Source organism: Lontra canadensis, unplaced genomic scaffold (assembly GCF_010015895.1).
Source record: "Lontra canadensis isolate GAN:19392208 unplaced genomic scaffold, GSC_riverotter_1.0 scaffold35, whole genome shotgun sequence".
In the NCBI taxonomy this organism is placed as follows: domain Eukaryota; kingdom Metazoa; phylum Chordata; class Mammalia; order Carnivora; family Mustelidae; genus Lontra; species Lontra canadensis.
Window position 1 is genome coordinate 2,462,970 of NW_022631029.1, and position 12,511 is coordinate 2,475,480.

The 12,511-nt window shown below is 63.9% G+C and overlaps 1 protein-coding gene across 1 annotated transcript; it reads right to left on the reverse strand.

The window, feature by feature from the left end:
* Nucleotides 1-1,652: 1,652 nt before the first annotated feature.
* ANO8 (anoctamin 8) lies at nt 1,653-12,054 on the reverse strand. Its single transcript, XM_032867595.1, has 18 exons — nt 11,576-12,054; nt 10,682-10,792; nt 10,421-10,553; nt 10,102-10,240; nt 9,920-10,016; nt 9,134-9,250; nt 8,925-9,052; nt 8,669-8,830; nt 8,200-8,352; nt 7,960-8,086; nt 7,785-7,840; nt 7,603-7,677; nt 5,979-6,782; nt 5,532-5,723; nt 5,260-5,391; nt 5,069-5,179; nt 3,464-4,142; nt 1,653-2,628 (listed from the first exon to the last, which is right to left on the reverse strand). Exons 1-18 carry the CDS (start codon nt 11,679-11,681, stop codon nt 2,264-2,266), a joined length of 3,687 nt encoding a protein of 1,228 aa, XP_032723486.1. The 5' UTR covers nt 11,682-12,054; the 3' UTR covers nt 1,653-2,263.
* Nucleotides 12,055-12,511: the final 457 nt, after the last annotated feature.

Below are 12,511 nucleotides of genomic sequence, written 5' to 3' on the forward strand. Positions count from 1 at the left end.
GGCACTGCGACCCACTGGATTCTCTCCTGGGCTTGCTGTGGCCACCTCACTCAGAGCCAAGACCTGCCCGGACCCACCCCCATGCCTCACCTGTCAAGGTGTCCCGGAGGACCAGGACACCCCTGAGAGATGTCCATGTCGCCAAGGACATAGCTGTGGTCAACCCCACGCCCTGGATGCCTTGGGTCAGGGTGGCATGCCCACCAGCCCCTGTGGAGACAGCCCAGGTGGCCCGGCCTCAAGTGCCCCTGGTTCAGAGACAGGCACGTGGAGCTGCAAGGAACACCGGCCCAGGGGCTGTTGTTCAGCGAGTTACACAGCCACTTGTGGGCTGTCAGTTAGGCTGGGTTTGGGCCCGAGTTTGGAGACGTAGGGGGCATTCAGGCTCCAGGCAGAAGGTTTGTGCCTTCAGACACTGGGCCTGGGGTCAGGGGGAACACTGTTCCTCCCCTCCCCCGCCCCATGCCAGCCCTAAGTGGGGGCCATGGTCTGGGAGCTGAGTGCTGTGGCTTTGGGGGATCTAGGGAGGTTGGGCCATAGAGCTGGAAGGAACACCAGGCCTTAGGGGGCGCCGACCCCACATTATCACTGTGGAGCTCCCTGCCTGAGCAAGACTGCTCTGGCCTGGGCCACCCAGCACCTCCCAGGGTGGAACGTTCTGTTACTCACCACCTAACTGTGCTGTGGGGCCAAGGGGCTTTTCCTCCCAGGTGTGGGTGGTATTTACACTTGTGTTGAGTCCCTGTGGTCACAAGGCAGATGCTCACGAAATACAAGCGGACATGGTGCTGCGGTGGGCTGAGTCCCCAGAGGCTCTCAGACGCTTTGGAACCCTCAGTCCCAGAGGCTGGTCTGCCCCTTGGCAGGCATGTGATGTTGCTGAGGATTAGTGAGTACAGTCAGCTTCAAAGGCCACAGGACAGTGGGAGCAGGGAGCAGGTGGCACCCCTGCCCTCATCTCTCTGGCCCTGGTCTCCCCTTGAGGGACTGAGTTTATCTGTCAGGGACATCCATGGCTCAGGCAGGGGTCCCATGGCCAGAGCCCACTGAGGTCTCCCGAGAGCCAGCCTTTGCCCACCTCTCCTGCCTTTAGGCCTGCCCCCTTACTCCTCTGCTCCCTCAGACACCAAACTCAGCCTTCCCACACCTCTGTGCCTTTGCACAGGCTGCTCTCCTGCCTCCAGTGAACCCTGGTTTCTCTTTCACAGCCCTCTGAAGTGCCCCTTCCTCAAACTGGCTCCCCTGGGCTCCTCCAGCCACGGGGCTGGGCCTATCAGCCTCTGAGCCTTTGGCTGTGGATGTGCTTGAGTGGGGGAGGGGTCGCGTCCCACTCCTGACCACACAACAAGGAGTCCCAGCGAATCCCAGCAACTCGGGTCTGATAGTGGTCCCACAGTGGGGCATCCCAGCCACTCCCCAGTGTCATCCCTAAAAGTGCCATCCCCTCAACATCCAGACTCCAGTGCCAGGTGCCTTCTGATTTTCATACACCAAGTTTTTTCCACCGCGTGTGACTCTTCAGATGGCAGCCTGGGCGGGGCGGGGTGGGGGGACAGTTATGCCAGAAAGTCAGGCCAAGAGGACTGTCACCTCAATCACCCTGCAGGGCCAAGGCCAATTCAGGACCCAGGCCCCACACCCAAACTGCTGCATCTTTTCAACACTTGGAGATTTCTTCCTTTGTCTAGGAGGCTGACGCCAGGGCCTGAGGCTCTGTGGCTCCTCCCAGGGGCCCCAGGCCTGGAGTCAGCCCCCAAATCTGGGCCGACTCAGAGTTGGTGCGGTCTGGAGTTTTCCATCTGTGGCCTCAAGACCCAGTTCTTAGGAGGAGGCCCCTAAGGGTCAGAGGATGGGAGGGGCCCCCACCCTAGGCCTGCTAGGTCCCCCAAAAGCCAGCACCAACTACAAGTAACTGGGCCCCCTCGATTCCCCTTCCACTGCTCTGTCCTCGGGCACTGTTGAAATATACTTTTTATTGCATTTCTGCCGTTTTACAAAAATATGACAAAATAAATTAAAAACAAATAAATAATCGCCTATTCTGTGTGTTTTCTGTTGGTTTTTTGGGGTTTCCTTTCGTTTTCCCCATCCGGGTCTAAAGGAAAACGGCAGATGGGGGGCCCGGCCCCCAGCCCTGCCCCAGGAGAGCAGCCAATACTGGGGGCCGTCGGGCCGAAGCGTGTTTTCTGGGTGGCGGCCGCCGCCCGGGTCCACGGAACTGCTATTGCATATGAGAACAGGAAGGCAGGGCGGGCGGGTGGAGCTAATGCCAGCCGCTGGGCCAGCACACGGCCTGGGGACTGGGGCTGGGGCTGGGCGAGGGCGCCGGGGGCTCGGTGGGCTCGGAGGTGGGCGGCGGGGGCGGGAGGCTGTAGAAGCTGGCGTCCCCCGGCAGGGGCTGCGGGGCTGGCGGGGGCCCGGCGAGGGCGCAGGGCGGGCACTCGGCAGCGACGGGGGCGGGTGCCTGACGGGGGGCGGTGCCCTCGCCCCCGCAGCCCCATGGCCCGTCCCACTGCCAGCAGCCTGCGGGCGGTGTCGGGGGCCGGGGCAGCGGCGTTGGCGGTGGCGCGGGGCTCCGGCTGCGGCGGGTGCGGAGGGCAGGGGCGCCCACGGGGGCCAGCGCTGTCCCTGCGGAGGCGAGAGGGGCCGTTCCGGGGGGTTGCCGCCCCCGCCGCCGGACCCCGCTCAGACCCTGCCCGCGCTCCCTCCCGGGCTTCCAGGCACATCGAGGGCCTTATTGCTTCTGATCAGTGACAAGGGGTGGGCGTCTTCGGGTGCATCCCCTGCCTCTGGGCACTGGGCCCCTCCCCATCATGGGGAGAGGACAGTCTGAGGAAGTCCCTCTGATTTCTGACCTGTGTCCCTGGTGCTGCAGCTGCCACCTCTTGGGCTCCCTGGGGGATGAGCTGCTGGAGCCTGGGGCTCGGTGGGGCTGGGGTGGGGACCCACAAGGTGGGGATGGGTGGCGTGAGGCTGGCACCTCTGCTCAGCACGGATATGGGTGCAGCCTGTGGCCGAGCACCCCAAGCTCCCCGAAGGGGCAGCTCCAGCCCCCACCTCCAAGGAAGGCCTCCTTGAACAGCTGGGCTGCAGGGTGAGGACTTGCATAGAGGCCTGGAGGGGGTCCAGTCCCCCCCCAGAGTGAGCTGGGTATGGGGTTCTCATAGGGGCAGGAGAGGAGGCTGGGCCAGGTGGTGAAGCCCCTTTCATCTCCTCTCCTGGCCCCAGAGCTCGGTGGGCAGGGTGCCCTGGGAGGGGCACAGGGTCAGGGGGCTTTGGCTACCGGGAACCTGGAGACACTGAGCAGGCTTTGACTTGAGAGACTCCACGTACCCAGGCTCCCAACCGGTACCAGAGACCGGGCCTCCTCTGTCCCCTTCACCCCTCTCCCCAGGCCTGGCCATCCCATCCCTCCCCGCAAAACCCGGCCCAGAGTCCCCACCCCCGAGTTAAAGCTTGTGACCTGAGCCTTCCTCTTCAGGCCGGGGGGCGTCCGGCTCCTCAGCCGCAGCCTCGTCTGCCGGCCCACTCCGCTGGGCTCGGCCTCCGCCGCCGCCGCCGCTGCCGCCGGGGGTCCCGTCCAGCCGGGCCTGCCCACCTGCCCCGTTGGACCCGCTGTCAGCCCGGGCCCCGCCGAAAGGGAAGAGCTTGCCAGCGTGGAAGGCCTTGGGCGGTGAGTGGCTGCGCTCTGGGTCCCGCCGGGTCTCAGGCGACTTGAGGAACTTGAAGCTGAGGAAGGCTGGCAGGCGGGTGTCACTCCCCGTGGGTGACTGGGCAGGGGGTGGCCGGGCGGCAGGGCCGGCCCCCGCACTGGCCAGTGAGGATGTTGCCCCAGATGACAGGAACTTGCCCTGCAGCGGGATGATCTGCTTCAGCTTCATGACGTTGTTGGGTGCCAGCAAGGACCCCGGGCGCTTGGGCCGCTCTTGCCCGTGGCCACCCGTCCCGCTGCCCTTGGCCTTGGTGGAGGCCTTCTCAGGGGCAGCGGGGTCCAGCCCAGAGCCTTCCGGCCGGGCCTCCTCCCGGCCGCCGGCATCGCGCTCTCGCCGGGCATGGTGCTCTGCATGGCGCTGGCGCTCCTCCTCCTCCCTCCTCCGCCGCTGCTGCTGCTGGTAGCGGTGCTGGGCCTGGCGTTCGTGTCTCTGCGGGCAGAGTAGAGCCATTATAGGGACTGGGCAGAGAGGGTGTGTGAGCCGGAGCCAGCTGAGGTTCCAGGCCCCCGCAGGTGCTCTCTGCAGGAGTGGGGAGAGGTCCAAGCACATACTGGGCACCAGCTGTACCCCTGGGCCCACCCGGAGGCTCTCTGAGAAAGTATGGAGACATCTAACCACTTATTAGGCACCAACTGCATTCCTGGATCCATGCCAGTGGTTTCTGAGAACCGACAAGAGAACGGGGACATTACTGGCCACCAACTCTGTCCCCAGCCATGTGTGAGGGCACAGTCTTAAGAACTGGGAGAATGTAAACACATCTTGGGCCTCAACAGTTCTCCACTTTCTGGAGAACCAGTGACAGATCGAGTCATGACTGACGCATACCAGCGTCCGCCCTGGCCAGTCCAGGAGCCACACGTGGCTTTGTCAATGCCAATTTAAGTAATTAAAATGAAATAAAATAAGACTTCCGTCTCTCGGTTGTACCAGCCCCCATCTCAAGTGGCCAACGCCCGCCCGGAGCAAGAAGCCACAGTGCAGACACAGAACGTTTCCATGACCACGGAGAGCGCCGCCTGGCGCTGGTGAGCTCCTTGGCCCACTCTGCAGCTTTCTGGGGAATGTGGCAGAAGCTGGGCTTCTAGGAAGCATCAGCCTTGTCCCTGGCCCCAAACAGGGCACTGCCGGCGAGCTGGCGATGACTAAGGGTTCACAAGTGCCAGCCCGGTGCTGGATGCCACCAGGGATCCCAGGGACGGAGCGGCCCCGGCGGCATGCTCATTATTCCCTGGGGCCCCGCCCTTCTTCTCCTTCCGCTCAGCGGCTGGCTGGCGGCTGGTGGCCAGCCCGGCAAGGCTGAGAAGCCCCGCTGAGAGCGGGCAGCAACCCAGCCCAGTCCCACACCCGCGTACCTTGAAGGCCTCCCGGCGCTGGTACTCAAGCTTGGCCATCTCCTCGGCTACCCAGCCCGGGATGTCAGGGATGGCCACGTGGATGAGATACTTGAGGAGCAGGGCAAAGTGCTGAGGCGACAGAGGGAGAGGCTGCAGGCTCGGGGACGCCCTGCTGCCCCCCAGCTCCTCCACCCAGTCACCAGCCCCACCTCGAGCACCACCACGGACACGATGGCCGCCTCCGGGCTGAGCCAGGGGAAGAGGCGCTGCAGCTGCCCGCACTGGCCAATCAGGTAGCAGTTGACCACGATGGCCAGGACCCCCATGGCCTCCATCACCTTCTGCAGGGGCACACAGGAGTGGGGCGGGGCAGGGGGCGGGGCTCAGGTGGGGTCTGGCCACCCTGCCTGGGCCTCCCGCTTCTCCCCAGCGCCCCCACCCCCGAACTGCCTCCGGGCCTGGGCTCTGGCGCTCCCCACACCTGCCACTGGCCGATGCTCTCCACCCGCTGCCCGAAGGGCCGCTGTAGCCCTGTGCACAGCTTGAGGGCATCGCTCCGGATCTCAATGAGGTTGTTGACCAGGGCGCACAGAGCAGCCAGGGGGAAGGCAGACGAGAAGAGGACGACGTAGCCGAACTGCACGAACATCTCCTGGTAGTCCTGGAAGGTGTCCTGCAGGCGGGTGCCTGGGTGTGGCCTTGGTCCCCCTCCCTCAGACCCAGATGCCTCCTACCTCCGACTACCCTCTTCTCTCAAGCCTGCCTCCCACCCTCCAATTCTCCTGAAGGGACCCAGAGCTCCCCATCCACCAAGTTCCCAACCACATCGGGGGCCCCATTTTATCACGCCCCCTAGATCACTCCTCAGGCCACGTGCCCTGCCCCCCCCCACGGGCCTGGCCTTGCGCCTCCGATGCACCCTCCTCACCTCGTACTTCTTCATACAGCTCTCAAGCTCGGCCTGGGTGAGCTGGGGTGAGTGCTCCTCCTCCGGTGGGTCAATCCAAGACGACCGATTCTGCCGCCGCTGCCTCCGGCCTGAGTCACCCGAGCCAGGCTCTGGGTCTGGGCCCCCATCTGGCCCCTGGTCACGGCCCTCGCCCCCAGCCCGGCGGAGCAGGACGGCCGGGGGCTCCCGCTCAGGACTGCTGGGAGCCCCTTCAGCCTCGTCGTCTTCTTCGGCCAGCGTGAATACTCCCGGCTCCAGCCCCTTCTCCACCATAGTGGGGCTCCCCTCCTCCAGGATGGCCTCGGGGCCAGGCCGCCGCCGCCCCGCCGCTCGTTCAGCAAAGCTGACCTTCTTCAGCCGGAGCCCACAGTCCAGGAGGCTGCTCTCCTCGCCCTCCTCCTCATCATCTTCCTCATCCTCCTCTTCCTCCTCCTCCTCGTCCTCGTCCTCCTTGCCCCCCCGAGACCCATCCCCCACCTCCCCCCCTTCCCCTGCGGGCCTCCGTTCCACTGGTGCCTCCTCCTCCTCCTCGGGGGCCCCGCAGCCCCCACTGAGACACCTACGGCCTCCGCCACCACCACCACCACCCCCCTCTTCAGCCTGGGGTTCAAGGCGACGGGGTGCGGGGCGCTGGAGGCTCAGCAGGCCGAGCAGGGCACGGGCCAGCTCCCAGGCTGCCTGCAGGCCGAGCTCGCCGCGGCCCAGCCGCCGGTACAGGTGCGGCTGCAGGACCTCGCGCACGTTCTGGAGGAACTGGCGGGTGATCAGCAGAGTGGCCAGCATCTGGGGGCAGGAAGGGGGAGGAGAGAGGCCACGTGGGGCGCAGGCAGGGCCCGGGGACACCGGGGGCAGGCTGTGGGGACTAGGGAGCCGCCCTCCAGGAGCAAGTTGCCAGACACATGCCCCGAACCCAATTGCTGTCTCCACCCCATTTAATGAGGTCCCTGGACATGGCGGCCCCAGCAGCAACCTCTGCAGCCTCTCCCACCAACTGGAGCCCGGCAGGCTGCAGTGCTCCGAGCCAACCTCCTGGGATTGCAATGCACGTTTCCACCCTGCTGGGGCTCAGGGTCCCCCTGCTTGGAGCACTGCCCAGGAGCTCAGCTGGGGCCCAGGGCCTCGAGGGACCCCTGCTATCTGCACCCCATCAGCAGAGCCCGCCCCTTGGAACATGCACCCTTGGCTCAGGCAGCGCGAGGCCCCAAGCACAGCCACACTGCCCGCCCTGGCGAGGCCCCGTGGGCTCGCCATCTGCCCATACTTTGGCCCGGGCCACGAGCAGGAGGCCCCGGAGGGAGAGGAGGAGCAGGCGGAACCGCAGGGCCGCGAGCGGGACCAGCACCGCCCGAAGCTGCCGCTCGAGGCTCTGGGACAGGGACAGGACGAGCAGGAGCTGTGGAGGGACCGACGGACAGGTGGACAGACAGATGGGGGAACGACAGGCAGAGAGAGGACACATGGACGAACGGACGGACGGACAGAGAGAGAAGGATGGAGGAGGGGGGGGAGGGGCTGGAGAGCCCGTGGACCCCTTGGGTGGACAAGTCCGGCCCCCCTTGGCCACCACTGTGGTGGGGGGCTCTGCCTTGGGCTGGGGTCTCACCTCTTTCAAGCGCTCCATGTCCTTGAGGTAGAAGCCGATGTAGAAGAGGCTCAGGTAGGAGTTGACAAACTGGAACTGTGGGAAGGAAGCAGGAGGGCAGTCCCTCTGCCACCCCCATCCCCAGGAGCCCCTCCTATGCCCCACGCAGAGCCCTTGCTGCCTGCCTGCTGGCTGCCACTCACCAGGACGACTTTGATAATGAGGTGCTTCTCATAGGCGCTCTCCAGCCGGTAATTCTCTGGGGGCCGAGGGGGTGAGTGAGGAGGCAGCCCGGGCCCCCTGAAGGCAGCGGGGGCCCTGAAGGGCAGTAGGGACCTTCCTCCCCAGGGCAGCAGGCCCTCCCCTTGCAGGGCGTACCCATGTCGTTGAGCCAGATGGCGAGCTTCTTATAGCCCTCAGCACTGGCGCTGACCAGCAGGGCCAGCACAACCTTGGGCAGGAAGCGGGCAAGACGGGGCAGCCCTTTCACGCTCAGCACCAGCTCCTGTAGGGACGGGGGTTCACCAGTCACCCTGGCATCTAGGCACAGCCCGGAGTGGTCCTGGGCCAGCGGCGGCCAGGTCAGGGCCAAGGCCAGGGCTGGGGACCGGAGGTCACCTGCAGCTGGAAGCAGCCGAGCATGAGTAGGAACACGCAGGCCAGGCAGGTGAGGCACAAGGGGAGGCTCACGAGCAGCTGGAAGAGCAGCCGCTTCCAGGGCGGGTAGTAGAACTCCTCAGCCCTTGTCACGGGGCTAATGCGCCGGACACCCTGGCAGAGGGTGGGGGTGGGGCACAGCGTGAGGCCAGAGGGGCTGCCCCTGTCCCCACACAGCCTTCCCAAGGCCCCTGAGTTCTGTTTCCCTCCACCATGCCTCTTTCGGGGTGCCCCCCAAGTCCACTTTCCCCAGCCCCTCAAATGCAGTTTCCCACACCTCTTCTTCAGGGCATGCAGAGCCCCCCACCTGGCATACCCTCTCTGATGCTGCAGCCCTATTTTACACCTTGTCTTTGCCCCTGCAGTGCCCCCCACCCCCTGCCTCCCCCTCTCATTCTTGGAGTCCTTGGACTCACGCACCCCGACTGACCCTGAACTGAGGTCGTGGTTCCTCCACAGCTTCCCCAGGTGAGTCCAGCGTCCCCCACTTGTAGGCCAGCTCTGCTCCCCTCCGTTTCCATTCCTCCAAGAACAGGGTTGACCAGACCACGTTGAAGAGGGCAAAAACCACACACGATACATCCCGGCTTGTCTGGGGATGGTGGAAGGCTGAGTTGTTGGCCAGGTTGGCCCAGGGAGGAGGGTGTCTCAGGCACTCCAGCCCCAGCCCAGCCCACCCCCAGCACCTGGTCAGCCTCCGTAAATGTGTACAGGACGGAGCCAAAGACGGCTGGGTATACCATCGCTGATGTGTAGAAGCCCAGCCAGGCAAAGTACATGGCAATCTTCACTCCAAAGTAGTCACAGATCTCATCTGCCAGGAGCACAGGGCGGGGTCCCAGTCAGCCCTGCCCACTTCCTGAGACTCCCACACACCCTCGACCTGGGGCCGCACCTAGAGGCTGGTTTTCACACACAGCTTGCACCCATGACTTCATGAGGCGGTTCAGGATACGCTGCTCGTGGACCGGGAACACCTGCTGGATGATGCCACGGGCCGCCAGCTCAGGGACTGTTGGGGGACAAGAGCAGTTGAGCCCCACCCTTCTGCCTGGGCCTGGCCTGGCCAGTTCCCCACCCTCAGCCCCTGCGCCGGCCGAAACCCAAGTCACAGTTTTTCCCTGCTTTTCAATCTTCAGAGGCTCTTTCCAGGGGAGGAATTTTAAGTGGGCAGGATATCTGGTTCTCCTTCAGAACTTCGGAGGTGCAGAGACAGCTAGGAGAGGGTGCAGGAATCCATCTGGGAGGGTGGGGTCCCAGTGTGGAACCTCGTTTTTAAATAAAGCCATTTGGCCTCAGTTCACTGCTCTGAACCTCTGAGGAATGGTGCAAAGCTGGCGTCAGAAGGTGAACTTGCAGCAGCTGGTCTCTTGGAGAGGAAACTGAGGCCCAGGGCCTCACCACACAGGGCATGGAGTGCTGTCCATGGTCCTGCCCCTACCTAATCCCAGACCCAGACAACGGTTTCTCTTGGAAGGGCTTCCGGGGCGTAAGCCCCACCCCTAGGCTAAGGCCACACCCCCCTCACCACATTGATTGATGTCTCCAGGTCCCACCCCACTCTTCCCTAGCTTTTTTGGTCTGTTGTCTCTAGGCTCCACCCTCTCGCACTGATAGGCTGTATTCTAAGAGCCCCTCCCAACTCCCCACGTGTGATTGGAGATTGGTCCCGCCTGCTTACTGATTGGCTGGTCCTCCAGAAAGCGCACATTGTGCAGTGCCTCACCCTGCTTCGCGCGTAGGTTCTGCAGCCAAAAGCGGATGATGCTCTGGCGTTCCTGCGCGGAACAGGGCAGGGCTTGAGCACAGGGAGCAGCAGCCCAAGCGCTAGGGGTGCGGACTGGGAGCCAGAGCTGGTCGCACCTGGGAGGTGAAGAAGCGCAGCTCACTCTCCACATTCTCGTAGATGAAGTCCTCCTCGCAAGAGAAGCCTCGGGTGCCCCCGCCAAACTCGGCCTTCACCGCTTTGCGCAAACCCAGCTCGTCGGCTCCTCGAAGTAGGCTGCCAGGAAGACACGGAGGTGGGTCATGGGGAGACCCTGGCTCACCATCCTGGAGCTAGGGATGGTGTACTCGGCGGCCACCTGGGACATACGCAGGGCGCTACACCTCACAGTTGATGCTCGGAAAGGCGGGGGAGCTGGGTAGCAGGATCAGCGAGAGTCCAGGGACAGAGACTCGCCTCTCATACGTGGCGGTGACGAAGAAGGCATAGGCACGCGTGTGGCGGTGGTGGCGGACTTGCACGATGAGCTCAGGGATGCCCACGCGGATGTGGTTCAGCAGCCATAGCAGCGTGTGGTCATCAGTCGTGTCTGCCAAGGGGCACAGGGACTGATGGCCCTTGCCACAAGAGGTCCGAGGCCTCTTACAGACGCCTACTCAGGGGAGCCCAGCTCAAGGGAGCCCATCTGGGCACTAGGCAGGCGGCGGGCACAGGTACCTGGAAAGGTCATCAGGACGTCGCAGTTCTCTGTAGGCACTGTCTTCATCCACGCCTTGTGGGATACCAGGTAGCGACCAGCCTGCAGGAGCCGCTTCCCAAAAAGCTTATCTAGGGGGCAGGCAGGGCAGGGCCCAGGTCAGGCCACTCCCAGACCAAGACCCCAGCCTCTAGTGTAGTACCTCCAGTCCTAACCCCTGCTCGCACGCACACTCGCCACGGCTCCTCTGCACTGAGTCTGGCATCTAGGGACCTGCAAGGTTTGGCCTCAGCTTGTTTCCTTCCCTCCACGTCCTTGCACCAGCCAGGCCCTCCTCCAGGAATGCCCTTCCCCCAGGTCCTCCCTTACAAATCTTACTCATTCTTGAGGCCCAGCTCCGCCTCCAAACCCACAATCGATGGGGCGCTCACTAGCAGCCCCGAGCGAGCGAGCGCTTCACCACATCATGTCAGCGTGTCCTCATAGCTGGGCTTGGTTCTTACCCCCATTTCACAGGTGAGGAAACTGAGAACCAGGGCGTTTAAGTCACGCACCCAAGGTCACACAGGCGAGCTGGGATTCGAACCCAGGACCGTATGGTTCCGTATCCTCTGCGGAGAGGCTCTCTCACGCGCATCCCTGCCGGGCTGCGATCCGGTAACCCAAAGGGGTGACTGAGCTCAGCCCCGAGCCGGGGCTCTCGGAGGGGCGTGTCCAAGTCTCTGCGCTGGGACCCCCGCCCCCTGTACCGTCCCGGCCGCGCTGGCCCCGCCGCAGCCGCAGTGCCGGGAGAAGCCGGCCCCTCGACTGGACTCCAGGCCCGGGACGGCTGAGCCCAATCCCACTCCGCGTCCAGCCGCCGCGCGCACCACAGGCACCTGCAACCCTGTCAGATCCAGCCGCCGCACACATACCCAGAACTCCAGACGCCGGGGCTGCAGGCTCGCCCTCAGGCGGGGGCCTCTTGCCACGCTCGCCCTCCAGGGACGTGCCCCCGGCGCTGGAGGTTCCTTCGGCCATGGCGAGCGCAGGCCAGGTCAGGGGCTGCGGGCAGCCGGAGCGCCTGGGGGCCGCGGGATCATCGGGCCGGTGCAGCCGCGGAGCGAGCTGGAGGTGGAGACAAAGGCCGCGCCCGCCCGCGCCGGCCGCCGTCCCCGCGTGCCCGAGCGCTGCTTCTAGTCTCCGCCCGCGCGGAACCTCGATTCTCCTTCTCGTCCCCGCGCACGTCGCTCTTGGGTTCTCGACTCCGCCCGTGTTGTTTTCTAGATTCCGTTCTCGCCCGCCCACTTCGCTTTCTGCTGCTCGTCTCCGCCCGCATCGAAGATGCAGTCACCAAGGATGTGTCCCCGCCCGCGTCGAATTCTGGGTCTCGTCCCCGCCCGTCCCGGGACTGGATTCTCCGCCTTCCAGCCTTAGTTTTCCCCATCTACAAAGGCGCGGTTTGGAATCTTGCGTTGGGCGTGATTTGACGAGGGCAGGACGTGGGAGGGGGAGGGCCTGATTGGGGGAGATTCCAGGTAGCAATAACTTCACAGCTAGAATACAAATTAATAAATGAAGCACGTCCAGCCTCAGGGCCTTAGCATGTGCACTCCTCACGCCCTCTCCGTCCAGTTAACCCCTGCTCCCCTCAGGATGTAACCTCCTCAGAGAGGACCCCATAGATCTTCCAAGTTTAGCAAATAAAAGTACAGCCCTCCCACTGTATGAATGAATTTCAGACAAACGAATACACTTTTGGGATGTCCCAAATATTACATGGGACATAGTTACACCAAAACCTTATTTATTGTGTATCCGAAATTCACATTTAACTGGGCGTTCTGTATTTTATCTGCACCCAGACCCCT